This window comes from Pseudophryne corroboree, chromosome 5, assembly GCF_028390025.1.
Source record: "Pseudophryne corroboree isolate aPseCor3 chromosome 5, aPseCor3.hap2, whole genome shotgun sequence".
NCBI lineage: Eukaryota > Metazoa > Chordata > Amphibia > Anura > Myobatrachidae > Pseudophryne > Pseudophryne corroboree.
The window spans coordinates 582,124,030-582,145,276 of record NC_086448.1 but is presented as its reverse complement, the minus strand read 5'-3'; the positions used below and the strand labels follow the sequence as shown (position 1 = coordinate 582,145,276).

Sequence of the window (21,247 nt, the reverse complement as noted above, 5' to 3'; positions counted from 1 at the left end):
TCTTCCAGACGTAGATCTGATGGCGTCTCGACACAATTACAAGGTTCCGGTCTTCGGAGCAAGGACAAGGGATCCTCAAGCAGCATTCATGGATGCGCTGGCGGTGCCGTGGAGGTTTCGGCTGCCGTACGTGTTCCCTCCGGTGTCACTCCTGCCCAGGGTAATTCGGAAGTTCAAGCAAGAAAAAGGAATTCTGCTTCTCATAGCTCCAGCGTGGCCCAGACGGCACTGGTTCTCAGACCTGCAAGGCCTATCGTCAGAGCGTCCAATTCTACTTCCACAACGCCCAGACCTCCTCGTTCAGGGCCCCTGTGTCTACCAGGACCTAGCCCGGCTGTCTTTGATGGCGTGGCTCTTGAAGCTTCCGTCTTAAGGGCTAAAGGGTTTTCTGAGGCGGTCATTCAAACTATGTTGCGGGCCCGGAAACCGGCTTCTGCTCGGATTTACTATAGGGTCTAGCATTCTTACTTTGTTTGGTGCGCATCTAACGATTATGACGCTTCCAAGTTTAGTATAGTCAAGTTGTTGGCTTTTCTTCAGCAGGGCCTGGACTTAGGCCTGCGTCTGGCCTCCCTCAAGGTTCAAATATCTGCCTTTTCGGTGTGGTTTCAGAGACAAATTGTGACCTTACCTGATGTGCATACCTTTTACTCAGGGCGTGTTGCGTATCCAACCCCCCTATGTCCCGCCTGTGGCTCCTTTGAACTTGTCGGTGGTTTTGGAGGCGTTACAAGAGTCTCCGTTTGAACCTCATGGTTCAGCTGACCTTAAGTGGCTTTCCCTTAAGGTGGTGTTTCTGCTGGCTATTACTTCAGCTAGAAGAGTGTCGGATTTGGGTGCCTTGTCCTGTAGTTCCCCATGTCTGATATTTCACCGTGACCGGGCGGTTCTTAGGACTCGTCCCGTATATTTACCTAAGGTTGTTTCCTCGTTCCACCTTAACCAGGAGATTGTGGTTCCGGCACTTGTTTCTCCTGATCTGTCTCCCAAAGAGAAGTCTTTGGATGTGGTACGGGCTCTCCGTATCTATGTGAAGAGAACTGCTTCCATTAGGAAATCTGATTCTCTTTGTACTGTTGGGATTTCACAAACAGGGCTGGCCTGCTCACAAGCAGACTTTGGCCAGATGGATTAGAATGGTGATTGCACATGCTTATGTGAGGGCTGGTCCTTCAGCTCCTGCTCACATTACTGCCCATTCTACTCAGTCTGTTTGACCTTCTTGGGCGGCCCGCCGGGGTGCGACCCTTGAACAATTGTGCAAGGCGGCTACGTGGTCTTCAGTGAACACGTTCATAAGGTTCTATGCCTTCGATACTGCCGCTTCCCAGGATGCTTCCTTTGGACGCCGGGTTCTTGTGCCCGCTACAGTGCATCCCCTCCCATGAGGAACTGCTTCAGGACATCCCCAATGTCTATCCTTGTGGAGCCCAGTGGAGCCCGCAGCAGAAAACGAGATTTATGGTAAGAACTTACCTTTGTTAAATCTCTTTCTGAGAGGTACACTGGGCTCCACAAGGCGCCCACCCTGACGCACTTAGCTTCTTTGGGTTGGTATGGCATTAGCCTGTGACACTTCTCCTGTCGTTAGAGTGTGGTGTATGTGGCTACTAACTGTTGTCGTCTCTTTTCCTGCTACTGCATTGGGCTGGTTAACTAAAAACTGAGCTCCTGTGCAGGGAGGCGGGGTTATAGAGGAGGTGGCGCTGTGCATTCTGGGAACAGTCAAAGCTATGAGCCTGTTGGTGCCTCGGATCAAGATCCTACTCTACACCCCAATGTCTATCCTTGTGGAGCCCAGTGTACCTCGCAGAAAGAGATTTAACAACGGTAAGTTCTTACCATAAATCTCGTTTTCCCGTCCCTACACCCTAACCCCCCATCTGATGCCTAAACCTAACCTCCCCACCCCACCCCTTTCCGCGCAGGATGCCAGCACGTCCCCCTATTAGTTGCTAGATTTGAGATGTACATAGCTCTTTCTTTTAATAGCCTCAGATCATCTGTGTGAACACATCAGGCATTTGAGTGACCCTCAGGTTACACAGGATGGGCGGTGTTTTCATGCTGCCAGGGCAAAGAAATCAGCACCTGAAGACCCAGACCCTAGCCTAGACATGCCTACAAAATGGGGCCAGCACAAACCCTGTCTTGTAAAACAGTCACCACTGCAGCCCCCAAGTGGCCTCAGCATGTGAATCATGTTGCGGCAAAGGGAGTAATGTAACCGTCACCACATCCACTGATTGGCACATGTTCATTGCTTATGCTTGTCTCCTCATCCTCCTGGCAGCAGAATAAGGCATTCTAAGATAGAGCAAGGTCACAGGGTGAGTAAGGGGTGTAGTATGGTATGCCAGCGGCCGGGCGACCAGCATACCGGCGCCGGGAGCCCGACCGCAGGCATACCGACAGCGTGGCGAGTGCAGATGAGCCCCTTGCGGGCTCGCTGCGCTTGCCACGCTGCGGGCACAGTGGCGCGCTACGCGCGCCATGCTATTTTATTCTCCCTCCAGAGGGGTCGTGGACCCCCACGAGGGAGAAAAAGTGTCGGTATATATACATACACAGAGAGAAATTTACCTTTTACCCACACATGAAATTATTGATTTCCCCAAAACAGACTAAATCTCTCCAGTTATGAGTTTTCGGAACTGTTTTAGTGCTAATGTGATGCATATAAATCAGTATTAAAATGGAAACTGATGCTACTTGCTTACAGGAGCTTTACATTTTCCCGAATGCTGTTTGCTCCAATCAATGGCATTTACTGCAATTGAATGTATATTCAATTCATTTCAAAGTGCACAAAGCTACCTAGAGTCAGAGACAATGGGGTTTATTTATTTCCTGTTGGATCCTTTCAGACGGAGAGGATCCGACAGTTCAGTATTCAATTTCCGGGCATTTCCGACAGGTTTAGCCCATTTTCGACAATGCTAATCCGACTTTTTTTTTTTAAATCGGATCGGCATTGTCGAGAACAGGGACAAAAACCTGTCTGAAATGCCCGCAAATCCGACATAATGCGTGGATATACAGCTAATCCGCCGATCCACACATTTTCCAACAAATCGGAACTCACGACTTGTCGGAAAAACAGCAACTGAGTTGAAAAGGTTGAATCCTGATTCGACCTAAAAAAGTCAGAAAGTGCCATCTTTCCGACTTGACGGCAATTCCGACTTCAATTGAATAGACCCCCATGTCTCTCATTGACATTTGTGCATAGGTATCTCTAGAGAGACACCTCTCCACATGCCCCATAATAGTGTCCTAGTTTATTTTATGAACCATACTAGTACCCTAATTCACATTATGTCACATTGTAGGGCTGCCAGTTCATATTTTACCATACAGTGTCTTCAGTTCAAATGATGCCACATTGCCACATTATCATGCCCCCAGTTCATATAATGCCAAACTATAGTGCCTTCACTTCATATTATACCACCACCTTTCATATTATGTAACAGTATAGTGCCCTCCTGTTCATTTTGTACTACATTAAATCAAGCAGATCCAGGGGTATAACTAGACATATTGTAGGCCACAAGACAAAAGTTTGTAAGTACCTCTATGTATCACCCAATGGGGAGAAATGTATATAACACATGTATCTTTGAGAGGGAAGGTGGGCCCTATTGCAGCTGCACTCCCAGCTTCTATAGTAACTACGCCCTTGCACCTGATAAAAACCAACCAATTTTTGTCCCAAAATATGAGCAGATTAGGAAAATAAGATTTTACTCACCGGTAAATCTATTTCTCGTAGTCCGTAGTGGATGCTGGGGACTCCGTAAGGACCATGGGGATTAGCGGCTCCGCAGGAGACTGGGCACAACTATAAAGAAAGCTTTAGACTACTGGTGTGCACTGGCTCCTCCCACTAAGACCCTCCTCCAGACTTCAGTTAGGATACTGTGCCCGGAAGAGCTGACACAATAAGGAAGGATTTTGAATCCCGGGTAAGACTCATACCAGCCACACCAATCACACCGTATAACTCGTGATACAATACCTAGTTAACAGTATGATAACAACTGAGCCTCTCAACAGATGGCTCAACAATAACCCTTTAGTTAGGCAATAACTATATACAAGTATTGCAGACAATCTGCACTTGGGATGGGCGCCCAGCATCCACTACGGACTACGAGAAATAGATTTACCGGTGAGTAAAATCTTATTTTCTCTAACGTCCTAAGTGGATGCTGGGGACTCCGTAAGGACCATGGGGATTATACCAAAGCTCCCAAACGGGCGGGAGAGTGCGGAGACTCTGCAGCACCGAATGAGCAAACTCTAGGTCCTCCTCAGCCAGGGTAACAAACTTGTAAACTCTTGCAAAAGTGTTTGAACCCGACCAAGTAACAGCTCGGCAAATTTGTAAAGCCGAGACCCCTCGGGCAGCCGCCCAAGAAGAGCCCACTTTCCTCGTGGAATGGGCTTTTACAGATTTAGGGTGCGGCAGTCCAGCCGCAGAATGTGCAAGTTGAATCGTGGAGCAGATCCAGCGAGCAATAGTCTGCTTAGAAGCAGGAGCACCCAGCTTGTTGGGTGCATACAGGATAAATAGCTAGTCAGTTTTCCTGACTCCAGCCGTCCTGGAAACATATACTTTTCAGGGCCCTGACTACGTCCAGAAACTTGGAATCCTCCAAGTCCCAAGTAGCCACAGGCACCACAATAGGTTGGTTCACATGAAAAACTGATACCACCTTAGGAAGGAATTGGGAACGAGTCCTCAATTCCGCCTTATCCATATAAATAAGGACTTTTGCATGACAAAACCGCCAATTCTGATACACGCCTGGCCGACGCCCTGGCCCACAGCATGACCACTTTCCACGTGAGGTATTGTAGCTCCACGGATTTAAGTGGCTCAACTCAATGCGACTTCAGGAAATCCAACACTACGTTGAGATCCCACGGTGCCACTGGAGGCACAAACGGGGGCTGACTATGCAGCACTCCCTTAACAAAAGTCTGAACTTCAGGCAGTGAAGCCAGTTCTATTTTGGAAGAAAATCGATAGAGCCGAAATCTGGACCTTAATGGAACCCAATTTTAGGCCCATAGTCACCTCTGACTTGTAGGAAGTGCAGAAATCGACCTCGCTGAAATTCCTCCTTTGGGGCCTTACTGGCCTCACAGCACGCAACATATTTCCGCCATATGCGGTGATAATAGTTTGCGTTCACTTCTTTCCTAGCTTTAAATAGCGTAGGGATAACTTCCTCCGGAATGCCCTTTTCCTTCAGGATCCGGCGTTCAACCGCCATGCCGTCAAACGCAGCTGCGGTACGTCTTGGAACAGACAGGCCCCCTGCTGCAGCAGGTCCTGTCTGAGTGGCAGAGGCCATGGGTCCTCTGAGATCATTTCTTGGAGTTCTGGGTACCAAGCTCTTCTTGGCCAACCCGGAACAATGAGTATGGTTCTTACTCCTCTCCTTCTTATTATTCTCATTACCCTGGGTATGAGAGGCAGAGAAGGGAACACATACACCGACTGGTACACCCACGGTGTTACCAGAGCATCCACAGCTATTGCCTGAGGGTCCCTTGACCTGGCGCAATATCTTTTTAGCTTTTTGTTGAGGCGGGACGCCATCATGTCCACCTGTGGCCTTTCCCAACGGTGTACAATCATTTGGAAGACTTCTGGATGAAGTCCCCACTCTCCCGGGTGGAGGTCGTGTCTGCTGAGAAAATCTGCTTCTCAGTTGTCCACTCCGGGAATGAACACTGCTGACAGTGCTAACATATGATTTTCCGCCCATCGGAGAATCCTTGTGGCTTCTGCCATCGCCATCCTGCTTCTTGTGCCGCCCTGTCGGTTTACATGAGCGACCGCCGTGATGTTGTCTGACTGGATGAGCACCGGCCGGTGTTGAAGCAGGGGTCTAGCCTGACTTAGGGCATTGTAAATGGCCCATAGTTCCAGAACATTTATGTGTAGGGAAGTCTTGGAAGTTTCTTCCCTGTGTGACTGCCCCCCAGCCTTGAAGGCTGGCATCCGTGGTCACCAGGACCCAGTCCTGTATGCCGAATCTGCGGCCCCCTAGAAGATGAGCACTCTGCAGTCACCACCACATCGACACCCTGGCCCTTGGAGACAGGGTTATCCGCCGATGCATCTGAAGATGCGACCCGGACCACTTGTCCAACAGATCCCACTGGAAGATCCTTGCATGGGACTTGGCGAATGGAATTTCTTCGTAAGAAGCTACCATCTTTCCCAAGGCTCGCGTGCATTGATGCACCGACACCTGTATTTGTATTAGGAGGTCTCTGTCTAGAGACGCCAACTCCTTGGACTTCTCCTCCGGGAGAAACCCTTTTTATCCTGTTCTGTGTCCAGAACCATACCCAGTAACAGTAGACGCGTCGTAGGAACCAGCTGCGACTTTGGAATATTCAGAATCCAGCCGTGCTGTTGTAGCACTTCCCGAGATAGTGCTACTCCGACGAACAACTGCTCCCTGGACCTCGCCTTTATAAGGAGATCGTCCAAGTACGGGATAAGTACTTCGGCCATTACCTTGGTAAATACCCTCGGTGCCGGGGACAGACCAACGGCAACGTCTGGAATTGGTAATGACAATCCTGTACCACAATTTTGAGGTACACCTGGTGAAGAGGGTAAATAGGGACATGCAGGTAAGCATCCTTGATGTCCAGTGATACCATGAAATTCTGCAGGCTTGCAATAATCGCCCTGAGCGATTCCATTTTGAACTTGAACCTTCGTATATAAGTGTTCAAGGATTTCAATTTTAGAATGGGTCTCACCGAACCGTCTGGTTTCGGTACCACAAACATTTTGGAATAGTAACCCCGGCCTTGTTGAAGGAGAGGGGTACCTTGATTTTCACCTGCTGGAAGTACAGCTTGTGAATTGCCGCCAGTACTACCTCCCTTTCTCCGAGGGCAGCAGGCAAGGCTGATGTGAGGTAACGGCGAGGGGAAGTCGCCTCGAACTCCAGCTTGTATCCCTGTGATACTACTTGCAGAACCTAGGGATCCACCTGTGGGCAAGCCCACTGGTCCCAGAAGTTCCCGAGACGCGCCCCCACCGCACCTGTCTCCACCTGTGGAGCCCCAGCGTCATGCGGTGGACTCAGAGGAAGCGGGGGAAGATTTTTGATCTTGGGAATTGGCTGTCTGGTGCAGCTTTTTTCCTTCTTCCCTTGTCTCTGTGCAGAAAGGAAGCGCCTTTGACCCGCTTGCTTTTCTGAAGCCGAAAGGACTGCACCTGAAAATACGGTGCTTTCTTAGGCTGTGAGGAAACCTGAGGTAAAAAAATTTCTTCCCAGCTGTTGCTGTGGATACGAGGTCCCAGAGACCATCCCCAAACAATTCCTCACCCTTATAAGGCAGAATCTCCATGTGCCTTTTAAGGCAGCATCACCTGTCCACTGCCGGGTCTCTAATACCCTCCTGGCAGAATGGACATTGCATTAATTCTGGATGCCAGCCGGCAAATATCCCTCAGTGCATCCTTCATATAAGACGACGTCTTTAATATGCTCTATGTTAGCAAAATATTATCCCTGTCTAGGGTATTAATATTATCTGACAGGGTATCAGACCACGCTACAGCAGCACTATTTATGCTGAGGCAATTTTAGGTCTCAGTATAGTACCTGAGTGTGTATATACAGGCTTCAGGATAGCCTCCTGCTTTTTATCAGCAGGCTCCTTCAAGGTGGCCGTATCCTAAGACGGCAGTGCCACCTTTTTTGACAAACGTGTGAGCGTCTTATCCACCCTAGGGGATATCTCCCAACGTGACCTATCCTCTGGCGGGAAAGGGTACGCCATCAGTAACTTATTAGAAATCACCAGTTTCTTATCGGGGGAACTCACGCTTCTTTACACACTTCATTCACTCATCTGATGGGGAAACAAAACACTGGCTGCTTTTTCTCCCCAAAAATAAAACCACTTTTATGTGGTACTTGGGTTCATGTCAGAAATGCGTAACACATTTATCATTGCCGAGATCATGCAACGGATGTTCCTAGTGGATTGTGTATATATATCTCAACCTCGTCGACACTGGAGTCAGACTCCGTGTCGACATCTGTGTCTGCCATCTGAGGTAACGGGCATTTTTTGAGACCCTGATGGCCTTTGAGACGCCTGGGCAGTCGCGGGCTGAGAAGCCGGCTGTCCCACAGCTGTTACGTCATCCAGCCTTTTATGTAAGGAGTTGACATTGTCGGTTAATACCTTCCACCTATCCATCCACTCTGGTGTCGGCCCCACAGGGGACGACCTCACATTTATCGGCCTCTGCTCCGCCTCCGCGTAACCTTCCTCATCCAACATGTCGACACAGCCATACCGACACACCGCACACACACAGGGAATGCTCTGACTGAGGACAGGACCCCACAAAGTCCTTTGGGGAGACAGAGAGAGAGTATGCCAGCACACACCAGAGCGCTATATAATGCAGGGATTAACACTATAACTGAGTGATTTTTCCCCAATAGCTGCTTGTATACATAATTTTGCGCCTAAATTTAGTGCCCCCCCTCTCTTTTTAACCCTTTGAGCCTGAAAACTACAGGGGAGAGCCTGGGGAGCTATCTTCCAGCTGCACTGTGAAGATAAAATGGCGCCAGTGTGCTGAGGGAGATAGCCCCGCCCCTTTTTCGACTGACTTTTCTCCCGCTTTTTCTGGAATACTGGCAGGGGTATTTTTACATCTATATAGCCTCTAGGACTATATATGATGTAGATTTGCCAGCCAAGGTGTCTTATATTGCCCTCAGGGCGCCCCCCCCAGCGCCCTGCACCCATCAGTGACCGGAGTGTGAGGTGTACATGAGGAGCAATGGCGCACAGCTGCAGTGCTGTGCGCTACCTTGGTGAAGACCGAAGTCTTCTGCCGCCGATTTTCCGGACCTCTTCACTCTTCTGGCTCTGTAAGGGGGACGGCGGCGCGGCTCCGGGAACGAACACCAAGGTCGGGTCCTGCGGTCGATCCCTCTGGAGCTAATGGTGTCCAGTAGCCTAAGAAGCCCAAACTACCACCTGTTAGGTAGGTTCGCTTCTTCTCCCCTTAGTCCCTCGCTGCAGTGAGTCTGTTGCCAGCAGATCTCACTGAAAATAAAAAACCTAAATATACTTTCTTTCTAGGAGCTCAGGAGAGCCCCTAGTGTGCATCCAGCTCAGCCGGGCACAAGAATCTAACTGAGGTCTGGAGGAGGGTCATGGTGGGAGGAGCCAGTGCACACCAGGTAGTCCTAAAGCTTTCTTTAGTTGTGCCCAGTCTCCTGCGGAGCCGCTAATCCCCATGGTCCTTACGGAGTCCCCAGCATCCACTTAGGACGTTATGAGCAGATTAGGAAATATTGTCTGCCCACCCATAAATACATGGATTTGTTATCTCCTGTTAGTTGCTATTCTCTGCAATCAAATGGTTAAACTTCTGAAAAACGAACCTGCATGTGTATCTGCAGCTATATGATGGACAACAAGTGAAATTCCCACCAGCAATCCTAGCTGAGCTAGGGAAAGACCCCACTAAGGCGACTGTTTGTTTTTATGGACATGTGGATGTTCAGCCTGCTAAAAAAGAGGATGGATGGAAAACCGATCCCTTCACACTAACCGAAGTGAATGGTTAGTACCTTGTTTTTCATGTCACCACAGTATAGTACTCCTGTCAGATATTAGTATTCACAAACCGCTTAAGGGCCAGTCTTAATGAGAAGGACTGAGATGCTGGCAAGAGCGGATGGGAGTTTGAGTAAAGTATAACTATGGATTTGGGGCCTAATTCAGATCTGATTCCAGCAGCAAAGTTGTTAGCAAATGGGCAAAACCATGTGCCTAATTCAGACCTGATCATAGATGTGCTAAATTTAGCACATCTACTTTCAGTCTTCAGACATGTGGGGGGGGGACCCAGCACAGGGCTAGTCTGCCACGCATGTCAGGCCCTCCCCCGCACAAGTACAAAAGCATCGCACATTGGCAATGCTTTTGTACTGGAAGAGTAGCACCTGGCAGGGAGCTACTCGTCGCTGCGGGGTTGCAGCGCCTGCGTTGCCCAGACCATTCCCCCTAAACGGCGGCCAAACGCCTGTCAATCAGTCAGAGGCAATCGCAGGGCTAAGATAGCAGCGATCAAGTCTGAATTAGCCCCCATGTGCACTGCAGGGGGGCAGATGTAACATGTGCAGAGAGAGTTAGATTTGGGTGTGGTGTGTTCAATCTGCAATCTAATTTGCAGTGTAAAAATAAAGCAGCCAGTATTTACCCTGCACAGAAACAAAATAATCCACCCAAATCTAACTCTCTCTGCACATGTTATATCTGCCTCCCCTGCAGTGCACATGGTTTTGCCCAACTGCTAACAAAATTCCTGCTGCGATCAACTTGGAATTACCCCCAAAGTTCCTGCTGCAATCAACTCAGAATTACCCCCATGGTTTTGCCCATTAGCTAACAAATTTTGCTAATTCAATCAGGTCTGAATTAGGCCCTTTGTGGGCAAAAAGACAGCATGAGACTAGAGAAAACAGCTCAAGAAGACAATACGTAGGTGGTGAAAAAAATGAGGAGGAGATGTATCAAGTCTTTGAGAGAGAGAAAATAGATAAATTGAACATAGTAACCTGTCATTTTTCTAGCACAGTCTATAAAATGACAAAGGTTGACAGGTTGCTTCAGGCAACTTCTCCATTTTAGCACCTTCCAAGGCCTGATACATCTCTCCCTGAGACATGTAATTGATCACACTAACCAGCATGACAGTTCTCTAAACAAATGTCTGGCTAGCATTATGTGATATCCTCTCCCTTCTAATTCTGAACATTCATATTATTTGAAGGAAACCTGTATGGACGAGGTGCAACAGACAACAAAGGCCCTGTGTTAGCCTGGATACACGCCATAGACACATACATAGCCCTGAAACAGGTAAAACAATGCAGCTGGTGTACAGTATTATAAATCCTGCCATCTGCCACACATTTATTATACAGATGTGCACTCATACATCTTTGCTGCAGTCGCGCCAAACGGGCCCTCTTGGCACGCCAGGTCCTGTGAGAGGCGCATGCATTGCACAGACCATATCCACAGAGGTGCATGTAATACACAGAGCTTTGCACAGAGGCACATGCATTGTTCAGAGCATACACGCAGAGGTGCATGCATTGCACAGAGCGTACGCACAGAGACGCATGCAATACACAGAGTGTACGCACAGAGGCGCATGCATTGTACAGAGTGTACGCACCAGGTGGTATTACAGCACTTAAAATGATTATCTCAGTCCTTGCACATTCATGTGCATAGATATACACCGGGAATGGTTTTGTAGCGGCATTTGCATAAATTAACAGGTTGGCGACTGCCACAACAATCTCTGCATCCACCTCTGAATGAGGCCCAATATGTAATCCAATAGTGCTGGAGTAATGTCCAAAGAACTAGATGGTCTCAGTGTGTAATTGAACCATTTACAAATACAGGTTGAGTATCCCACATCCGGAATGCTCGGGAACAAGAGCATTCCGTATATGGAGTTTTTCCGGGTAACAGTATACCTGTTATCCGGATGGTTCCCGGGGTTTGCAGCAGTCCGGAGCGGGTCTGGTGCATCGGCGAGGGGGTTCCAGGGGTCCGGCTTGTTGGCGGCAGGGGGGGGACTTCGCAGCAGGTCCAGCACTGGACGTCACCAACAGACCGGAATATTTAGGTTTTTGGGTATCCGGATAACTGATACCTGACCTTATGCATTTAGAAGCCAATTCTCTAAAGAAACATGAAATCCAAGCATTAGAAGTACATTTACTTAATATCTATTTTCTTTTTTTACTTTAGGATATCCCCGTAAATCTAAAGTTCATCATAGAAGGTGTGGAGGAAACCGGTTCCGATGGTTTTGAGGAGCTAATTAAAGCACAAGAGCATTTCTTCTCTGATGTGGATTATATTGTAATTTCTGATAATGTGTGGCTAAGTAGGAAACCTGCCTTGACATATGGAACACGAGGCAATGCATACTTCTTTGTTGAGGTAAATATACTTTCTCTCTAGGGGAAAATGTACTAATCCTTGGAGAGGGATAAAGTGAACTGAAATAGCTACCAACCAATAAGCTCCCGTCATTTCTCAAACACTTTATCTCTCTCCGCTTGGACCTTATTCAGAGATGGACGCTGCCTATATTCCTATATTGTCAAACTCCGCACGCGCAGCAGCCGCATTGCGCCTGCACAGCATCCCGGAAGGAAACAGCTGCAATGTGATTGACTGCAGCGGGCATTCGCAGGGCGGCGATGTTGCGCTAGGGGGTAGGGCGTGGTGAGCCGAACGGGGGCGTGCTGGGAGCGTTTTCTGGGCGGATGCAGGATGTCACATGAAGACGCTCTGATGAAAAAAAATGGCGGCAGTCTGCGCTGCCAGGGGTCAACCTTAGTTCGGTGCGTCGTCATCGTGAGGCGGCACCACACATGCCTGGCGGCTTTGCCCTGTGCTGGACGGCCCCCAGCATGTGAGGAGATGGACGCAGATCTTACTGCATATGCAGCGATCTGCGTCCATCTCTGAATAAGGTCCTTTACCACTGTCTATGGCTTAGTACATCTCTCTCTGTACAGTGGTGATGAGACTACGCACTTATGCTGGTTTTGAACTAGGGCATGTTGTTCATCTATGTAAGGAATGTGACATAAATACATCACCACTCACATAATACTATGTGGGGCCTATTTGTCAAAGTCATTATGTCCCTAAAATATGCAGAAATGGCTGTGATATATATATATATATATATATATATATCTATCTATGTACATACAGTATGTTTAAGGGAGAATGAAGTAACACAGCTATTTAAGACTATAGACAGCGATTGCAGCAGCGATACCCATAGTTTTTTATGGGGACGGTGTTATGGGACTTCTGTGGGGAAAGTTTTTCAACTTAAAAAAATCATAGCTTACCCCTGTAGAGGAAGTCTGGCAGAAAAGGGATCTTCTGAGTCCTCCTTGGGGGTTTGAGCTCTTCCTGAAGCACAGGCAGTTTGCTTTGCATGCGCAGTTACACAGCCAGTTATGGGGGTCATTCCGACCCGATCGCTCGCTGCAGTTTTTTGCGCCGCAGTGCGCCGGCACATGCCAGACAGCCGAAGGCTGTTGTGGCCTAGCAATTGCCTCTGCCTGATTGACAGGCAGAGGCGGTCAATGGGCGGGAGGGGGCTGGACGGCGGCGTTAAGCCGCCATTTATGAAGCGCGGTCCAGCCAACGCAGGCGTGGCCGGACCACTGGGGGGGGGGGGGGCCACGGCGGCTGCATGACTTCACACGCACCCGCCGCTACCAGGGCAGCGAAGAGGTTCTCCCAACCAGCCGCAGGAGCTGCGCTGGCCGGGAGTTACTCCTCAAACGCAAAAGCATCGCCGCTGTGCGATGCTTTTGCATTTCTGTGGGGGAAGCCGGCACTGACATGCGGGGTGGACTAGCCCTGTGCTGGGCGTCCCCCCGCATGTCTGAGTACCTGATCGTAGCTGTTCTAAATTTATCACAGGTACAATCAACTTGGAATGGTTCCCTATGAGCGCAGCACGTAAAGTCATAGCACTAGCTATCACTTTACGTTTTACTTAACGCCAGGAAGGGCTGTTCCCTGTGTCTCGCTCTTCATGAATAGCCCATAGGAAAACATTCCAAGTCATTGTAATAAAGAATGTTAATTTTTGAGGCTATATTGAGATTAGGCCCCATAATTTCAAATGTGATGTAGTTATGTGAACGGAGGTCAGGAGACCGCCAGTCACAATACCAATGCTTACATCCCATCCCCTCTAAATCCCGACAGTCAGCATGCCGACTAACCGGGGCTATTCCCACTCGTGGGTGTCCGTGACACCCGTAGAGTGGGAATAGAACCTGTGGCGAGTGCAGCTCGCCACCGAGCCCGCAGCGTGGCAAGTGCAGCGAGCCTGCAAGGGGCTTCTTTGCACTAGCCTTCCCCGCCGGCATTCTAATCCCAAGGATCCCGGCGTCAGTATGGAGACCGACTTGATCCCAAGTTCTGCATGGTGATGTATCTGATCCCTCTGTAGAGTCACGATTGGCCCGTAATATGGGCAGGTGTCTCTTGGAGATGGCCACATCCTTAAAATGGTGGCATCTGTAGGGGCTTCAGCCATTAAGAGACGGACCGTACAATCTCGCCTTGAATTTACTGGAGAGGATTCGGAATCTGCTGCCTCCTTCCAGGAGGAAGAGGAAATAGATCCTGATTGGGAAGATACCTCTGCTTGGGAGGAGGAATCCCACCCCAGTTCGGGAGGGGCTCTTTTAAGTGATGCAGTCCGTCAGACTTTGCAATTACAGGATTCCACTGTTCCTGAGACCAGTTCAACCTCTTTTTTTTTTTTCAAACGCAAGAAGAAACAGGTATCTGTGTTCCCAGCCTTCTCACATTTTAGTGAGGTGTTGACAGAAGCCTGGCTCAATCCTGACTTGAAGTTCCAGGTTCCAAAGAAGTTTAAGGATCTTTATCCTTTTACTGAGCAACTGTTATCCCTATGGTTTAGTCTGTTATTTTAAAATATCCATCAGATAGAAAGAGCGAATCTGTTCTTAAATCTATTTTCACACTCTTAGGGATTTCCCTAGGGCCTATTCTGGTTAGCGCCTGGGTGATAATGGCTATTGAGTCCTGGATGGCTCAAGTTGTCTCTGGGTTCCAGTCAGAGGATCCTTCTGGGCCTATTTTTTCAGCCAACTATGGCCTTCGTGGGTGACGACTTATTAGATGCTAGCCAGATGCAATCTCGCATTTCAGCTTTGCCGCTTGACGTTCATTGTAGCTTCGAGCCTGGAATGCTGACACGGAATCAAAACATATTGTATTTGCCAGGGGGAAGGGGTGAAGGAAAACAAGCACAGCAATTAGGATCAAAGTGCTAGGAAGGAGTCATAGAATCATCCACACGATCAAAAGGAACATCACATACTTGACGTATTTACAAATAAAGCAGGTGGAGGTGCACCCAGAGAGTAGAATAACATAAAATTTAAGAAAAGTAGAAATAAACTCTCTTGTTTGGGGCACTCGGTCTATGGAAAAAAATAATTGATTAAAAATGTAACTTTTATTAGTACAGTTTAGAAAAATGTGTGGTTGCCACAGAGATCAATTATCACATTAGGCAGAACAATACAATCAGCTCTGATTATGGCGAAAATATCAGAGATAGTAAAAGAAATAATTAGAGTACAATGACTCAATCATACATATAGGCAGTCCCATACAATAATCTAGTCACAGCATAATACTGCTATCGAAATGTCCAGAACCTCATATTAAAAGGTGAGTTTAAAAATGAGAAACCTGAATAAATAAAGGTTTGATGACACAGTATACTAAGCCTTGGATGGAGATGAAGTGGACGGAGCTAAAGTACCAGCCAATAAGCTCCTAACTGTCATTTTTCAAACACAGTCTGTGACATGGCAGTTAGGAGCTGATTGGCTGGTCATTTATCTCCGTCCACTTTATCTTCATCCAAGGCTTAGTAAATAGACCCCTGGGGTGGGAAGGACAGTAGGTGGGATTGGGGTTGGAGGAGTGAGAGAGGGACAGGGAGGGTAGTGGAGGAGGGTATGACAGGAGGGATCAGCAGGGGGGAGAGACACATGCAAAGCTGCAGATAAACGCTGCTGCCAGCTGTGTGTGACTGGAAGTCACAGTGAACAGCAGTGAGTGGGTCCTGCTGCAGACTTGCCTGGGTAGAAAGAAGATATAGAAAGGTGGCTGTGGAGCGCGTGCAGATCAGCATTGTGCGCTGTTGCTGTACATTGCAGGGACACGCTGTTTCTGACTGCGCAGAGCACTTACAGCAGTCCTGGAAGTGTACCTGGTTGCCGGGTAACGGGTGGAGTGGAGGAAAGGTCCGGCGCCAGGGACTGCCTACTGGAGGGTCCAGGGACTCGTAGTGCATGAACGAGTGCCCCGGAATCTGAGGCGTACGCTTGGCCTTGGCTTCTTCAGTTAGAAGTTTTCTTAAATTTTACTGAATCAAAACACACTTTGGACCCAGTTCCATTTGAAGGTGACTTCGTGTTCGGTTCAGAACTCACTAAAATTATTCCCAGGCTATGCGAGGCAAGAGTCCATACCTTCCAGTCACAGCCCCTAAAACCAAATCTCCCAGGCTCCGTTCCTTTCAGTCACAGGGTAAAGGAAATGTTCAGGTCTTTAAAGGTACTCCAAGAGTTTCCTGTCGAGGGGCCTTTAGAGGATGGGGCACCTCAGGTACCCAATGACCTACCATGAAGACACCAGAAAACCATTCTGCATGATGCTTTAGGGGCTCCGGTCCACCTTAAGATGGTGGGGGCCCGTTTACTCAGGTTGCGGAGGTCTGGATTCAATTCAGCCCGGATTGTTGGGTGAGCAGAATTGTATCCAGGAGTTACATTCCGGACATGGAGGGTCCAGTCCCAGACCATTTCTTCATTACTCCTCTTCCTCAGGATCAGTGCAGAAGAAGGGCCATCATACAGGCGGTCTCCTCTCTTTCAGACTCTGGTGTAATTGTTCTGGTTCCTGTAGACCAACACAGCTGGGGTTTTTATTCCAGACTTTTCCTGGTGGACAAACCAGACTGGTCCTTTCGTCCGATTCTCAATCTCAAATGGTTAAACCCTTACCTTCACCTGCAAAAGTTTAAGATGGAGTGGGTGTCATCTCCACAGAAGGAGAATATTTGGCTTCCATAGACATCAAGGATGCTTATCTACATATTCCCATATGGAAGGGACATCATCATCTACTGAGATATGCCATGGGTCACTGACACTTTCAGTTCCAAGCCCTGCCCTTTGGTATGTCAACAGCGCCCAGAGGTTATGACCCACATGATCTCCCTGCTCAGGCAGTTGGGAATCAATGTTATACCCTATTTGGAACGTCTGTTGCTCAAGGCACTGTCAGTGAATGTTTTGCAGTAACATCTTCAACTGACTTTTTACACGCTCCAGACTTTCGGATGGATTGTTAACTTTCCCAAATCCAAGTCCTTCTCAAAGGATGGTGTTTTTGGAGCATCTTTTCAACATTCAGTGTCAGAGAGTATTCCTCTCGCAGGAGAAGTTTCAGGATCTCCAGTATGGGTTGAGAACTCTTTTGCTATCACAAGTCTCGATTCTCAGGGCCATGCAGCTGCTGGGAAAGATGGTGGCGACCTTCGAGGTAGTCCCATTTGCCAGATTCTATGCCAGGCCTTTTCAAAACCAACTGCTCCATCATAGATCGAAAACAGATGCTCAAATGGACAGGCAGATGTTCAGACTGTCACCACAGACTTGTCAGTCACTTCTATGGTGGCTCTACAGTCCAAATCTGACCAGGGGTTCCCTGCTGTCAATTTGGAATTGGGTGATTGTTGCCATGGATGCCAGCTTAACAAGCATGATGGTTCAGAACATGCATCTGCAGGGGCTGTGGTCTGCTCAGGAATCCACTCTTCCAATCAACATTCTGTAGTTGAGGGCAATTAGTTTTGGCTTGGTGCAGGCCCAGTCCTTTCTAAGAAACCTACTGGTATGTATCCAGACGGACAATGTCACGGCGTTGGCTTACTTCAACAAACAAGGCGGCACATGCATTTGGCATGCAATGCAGGAAATTTCACACATGCTCAGTTGAGCAGAGCTTTGGATTCCGGCAATCTCCTCAGGTCACATTCCAGGTGTGAACAACTGGGAGGCGGACTTCCTAAGGCATCACAAAGTGCATCCAGGAGAATGGGCGTTACACCAGGAGATGCTTACGGAGCTCGTATCCAGATGGGGGTCACCAAACATTGACCTTATGGCTTAACGTCTGAACAAGAAGCTTCCTCAATCCGGTGCTCTTTCGCAAGATCCTCAGGCAACTCTGGTGGATGCCATGAGTGCTCCTTGGACTTTCAATCTGGGGTATCTCTTCCGCCCCTTTCATCACTTCCTCAGGTCATTGAGCGGATTCATCGGGAAGCTCAGCTGGTCATTCTTATAGCACCATACTGGCCGCGCCATCAATGGATCACCATTCTTAAGGACATGTTGTCTGATGATCCGTTCGTCCTACCTCTACGGATAGATCTTCTTTATCAAGGTATATGTCTTCACTCTGATTTGCCTCGGTTGGCTTTGATAGCTTGATTCTTGAAACCAAAATATATAGAGCTTAAGGGGTTTTCCCATCCTATTGTTGAGACCATAATTCAGGCCCGTAAACCAGTTACTTTGCAGAGTTTTCATTGCATGTGGAATTGTATATATCTTGGTGTGAGCGTCAAAAGTTGCAGCCAGAGGTTTTTTGTGTCTCTCGCCTTTTGTCCTTTCTTCAGGAGGGTCTGTCTAAGGTTCTTCATCTGCCTTCTCTTAATGGACAGATGTCAGCCCTGTCCATCATTTTCAAAGGCGGTTGGCTGGTTGGCTACCATTCAGGGTGTTCTTCATATCCAGCCTCCTTACATCCTGCCGGTCCCTTCTTGGGACTTTAAATTTAGTGTTGGAGGCGTTACAGAATGCTCCCTTTGAGCCACTTGAATCTGTGGAGTTGCGTTACCGCATGTTAAAGTTTGTGTTTCTTTTGTCTATTTCATAGGCCAGAAGGGTATCGTCTCTCTCCTGTAAGCCTCCACTGCTCATATGTCACTCCACACAAAACCATCCTTTCTCCAGAAGGTTGTGTCTGCATTTAATCTAAACCAGGACATTGGGGGTAATTCTGAGTTGATCGCAGCAGCAAGTTTGTTAGCAATTGGGCAAAACCATGTGCACTGCAGGGGGGGCAGATATAACATGTGCAGAGAGAGTTAGATTTGGGTGGGTTATTTTGTTTCTGTGCAGGGTACTGACTGCTTTATTTTTACACTGCATTTTAGATTGCAGATTGAACACACCCCACCCAAATCTAATTCTCTCTGCACATGTTATATCTGTTCCCTCCTGCAGTGCACATGGTTTTGCCCAACTGCTAACAAAATTGCTGCTGCGATCAACTCAGAATTAGGCCCATTGTCCTTCCAGTGTTTTATCAGGCTTCGGCATCTGCGGATGGTTCTTCCTTGGCACTTTTGGATGTTGTGTGTTCTTTACGCTTTTATCTAAGGCTTCTATCACTAGATGGGTCGCTTCGGCCATTCGTCAGATTTATGGGTCTTCAAATGTGATCTTTCTGGCTGCCATTCGGGCCCACTCCACTCGTGCTGTTGGGGCATCTTGGGCAGTGCGACATGGCGCTCTGTGGAGCAGTTGTCCAGGACAAGCACACTTCACTGGATTCTACCGCTTACATATGTTTGGAGCGTGTGACACCAGTGTTGAACATAAAATTCTGCAAGCAGTCTGTTCAGATGTTCGCCCTCCCTGTTAGCTTGCTTTTGGAATTCACAGAGGTAATGGAGCGTCCCCCAGATGGATGATAGAGGAAACTGGAGTTTTTACAAACCATAATATCTCTTCCTCAAGGTCCATCTGGGGGACGCTGAGCTCCTCCTCTGACTTGTCTGTTTTTTTTTTTACCAGTTTGCCTATTATCGTTGTAGGTTGTCTGGTTTAGTTATAGTTGTCTTCCTCTGTGCGGCTCTGCTAAACATAGAATAAGGGGCTACTAGAAGTGAAAGGGAAGGAGACAACTTTTTAACTGTTTTAGTGCCAGACTCTAGTAGTCATACACATAACCCAGAGGGAATGGAGCGTCCCTCAGATGGACTTCGAGGAAGGAATTTTACAGTGAGTAAAAATTTTTTGTTTTTTTACTGTTAAACATTGCTGTATATTTATAAATAAAAATAAAATGCATATACTGTAATAGAGGTGACAATGTTCTGTATCTTTTCCAATCACCAACATAATAGTATTAATCAGACAGATTTATGGAGGATTTAGATACAGAACAATGAAGGTTCATTATGTTACAATGTGAAAGTCTCATACAGTACCTCCCTAATTTCATCTTAGGTGGAAAGTGGTAAGAAGGACTTGCATTCAGGAACTTTTGGAGGCATCATCCATGAATCAATGAGGGATCTAGTATATCTACTAGGTAATATATGGTGTCTATTATATCTACAACAATATATGTAGGCTATGGTGGTGTTATAAACATTTAAGATACTAAACGGTTTCCATGTGACACATTTATGTTGGGTATGGGTCGTTGGGTCGACACAACTTAGGTCGACAGTCATTAGGTCGACCACTATTGGTCGACATGCATTAGGTCGACATGGTTTGGTGTAGTTTTCTTCGTAAAGTGACGGGGAACCCCAATTAGTGCACCGTGTCCCCTTGCATGGCTCGCTTCGCAGGTTACTGTTCCCAATTGTAGTCCACGTGGATCGTAAAGTATGAAAAAGTTAAAAAATGTAATTTTTAAAAACAACTCATGTCGACCTTTTGAACTGTCGACCTAATGACCATGTCGACCAATAGTGGTCGACCTAAGTGGTGTCGACCTAATGACCGTATACCTTATGTTACACTTCCCTATTTTACGGTGTGAAATGAGAAATCCGCTGCATGCCCATCAAATTGCTATGGAGGATCTTTATTTACATGAGTAACTGCACACAGGGTAGGGATGGGCATCAAACTCTTGACTGTAAATCACTGTTAATGCTGTATACATCACTATGTGGGAGCAGCAATTTTGCTAACTGCTCCCCGGCATTTCCAGCATCGCCCGCTCCACTGTCTATGTGTCAACTTTTTTTTTTTTTTCAATGCACGTTTAATTTTACCGCCATCACTAACCGTGCATGTGTAATTTTACCGCAATCACTAACCGTGCGTGTGTAATTTTACTGCCATCACTAACCGTGCATGTATAACTTTACCGCCATCACTAACTGTGTATGAGTAACTTTACCGCCATCACTAACGTGCACGTGTAATTTTACCACCATAACTAGCTATGTATGAGTAATATTTTAGGCCATCACAAACTGTGCATGTGTAATCTTACTGCCATCACTAACCGTGTATATGTAATTTCTCTTTCATCCACTAGGGGACACTGGAGTCCTATACAGTAGGGGTGTGAAGCCTTGAACCGGAGGTGTGGCACAATCTAAAATTAGCATTGTCTGCACAGCCGGCTCCTCCCCCTTCACATCCCTCCTCCCTCAGTTTGAAAAACTGTGCTGGAGGTACAGCACGTGGAGCACTGAGCTCCTGACTAAAAATCTGTAAAGGGCTGCGTCCACCTAACA

General features: G+C 47.6%; 1 protein-coding gene across 6 annotated transcripts in view; it reads left to right on the top strand.

Moving 5' to 3' along the window:
* The window catches only part of LOC134928073 (beta-Ala-His dipeptidase-like), a 100,900-nt gene that overhangs the window by 50,503 nt on the left and 29,150 nt on the right, over window positions 1-21,247 (top strand). For all 6 annotated transcript variants that reach the window (XM_063923356.1, XM_063923358.1, XM_063923353.1 and 3 more), the window contains 4 exons: window positions 9,477-9,639; window positions 10,853-10,941; window positions 11,851-12,045; window positions 19,995-20,079. In XM_063923356.1, coding sequence (XP_063779426.1) covers window positions 9,477-9,639; window positions 10,853-10,941; window positions 11,851-12,045; window positions 19,995-20,079 — 532 coding nt within the window. The remainder of the gene's footprint in view (window positions 1-9,476; window positions 9,640-10,852; window positions 10,942-11,850; window positions 12,046-19,994; window positions 20,080-21,247) is intronic.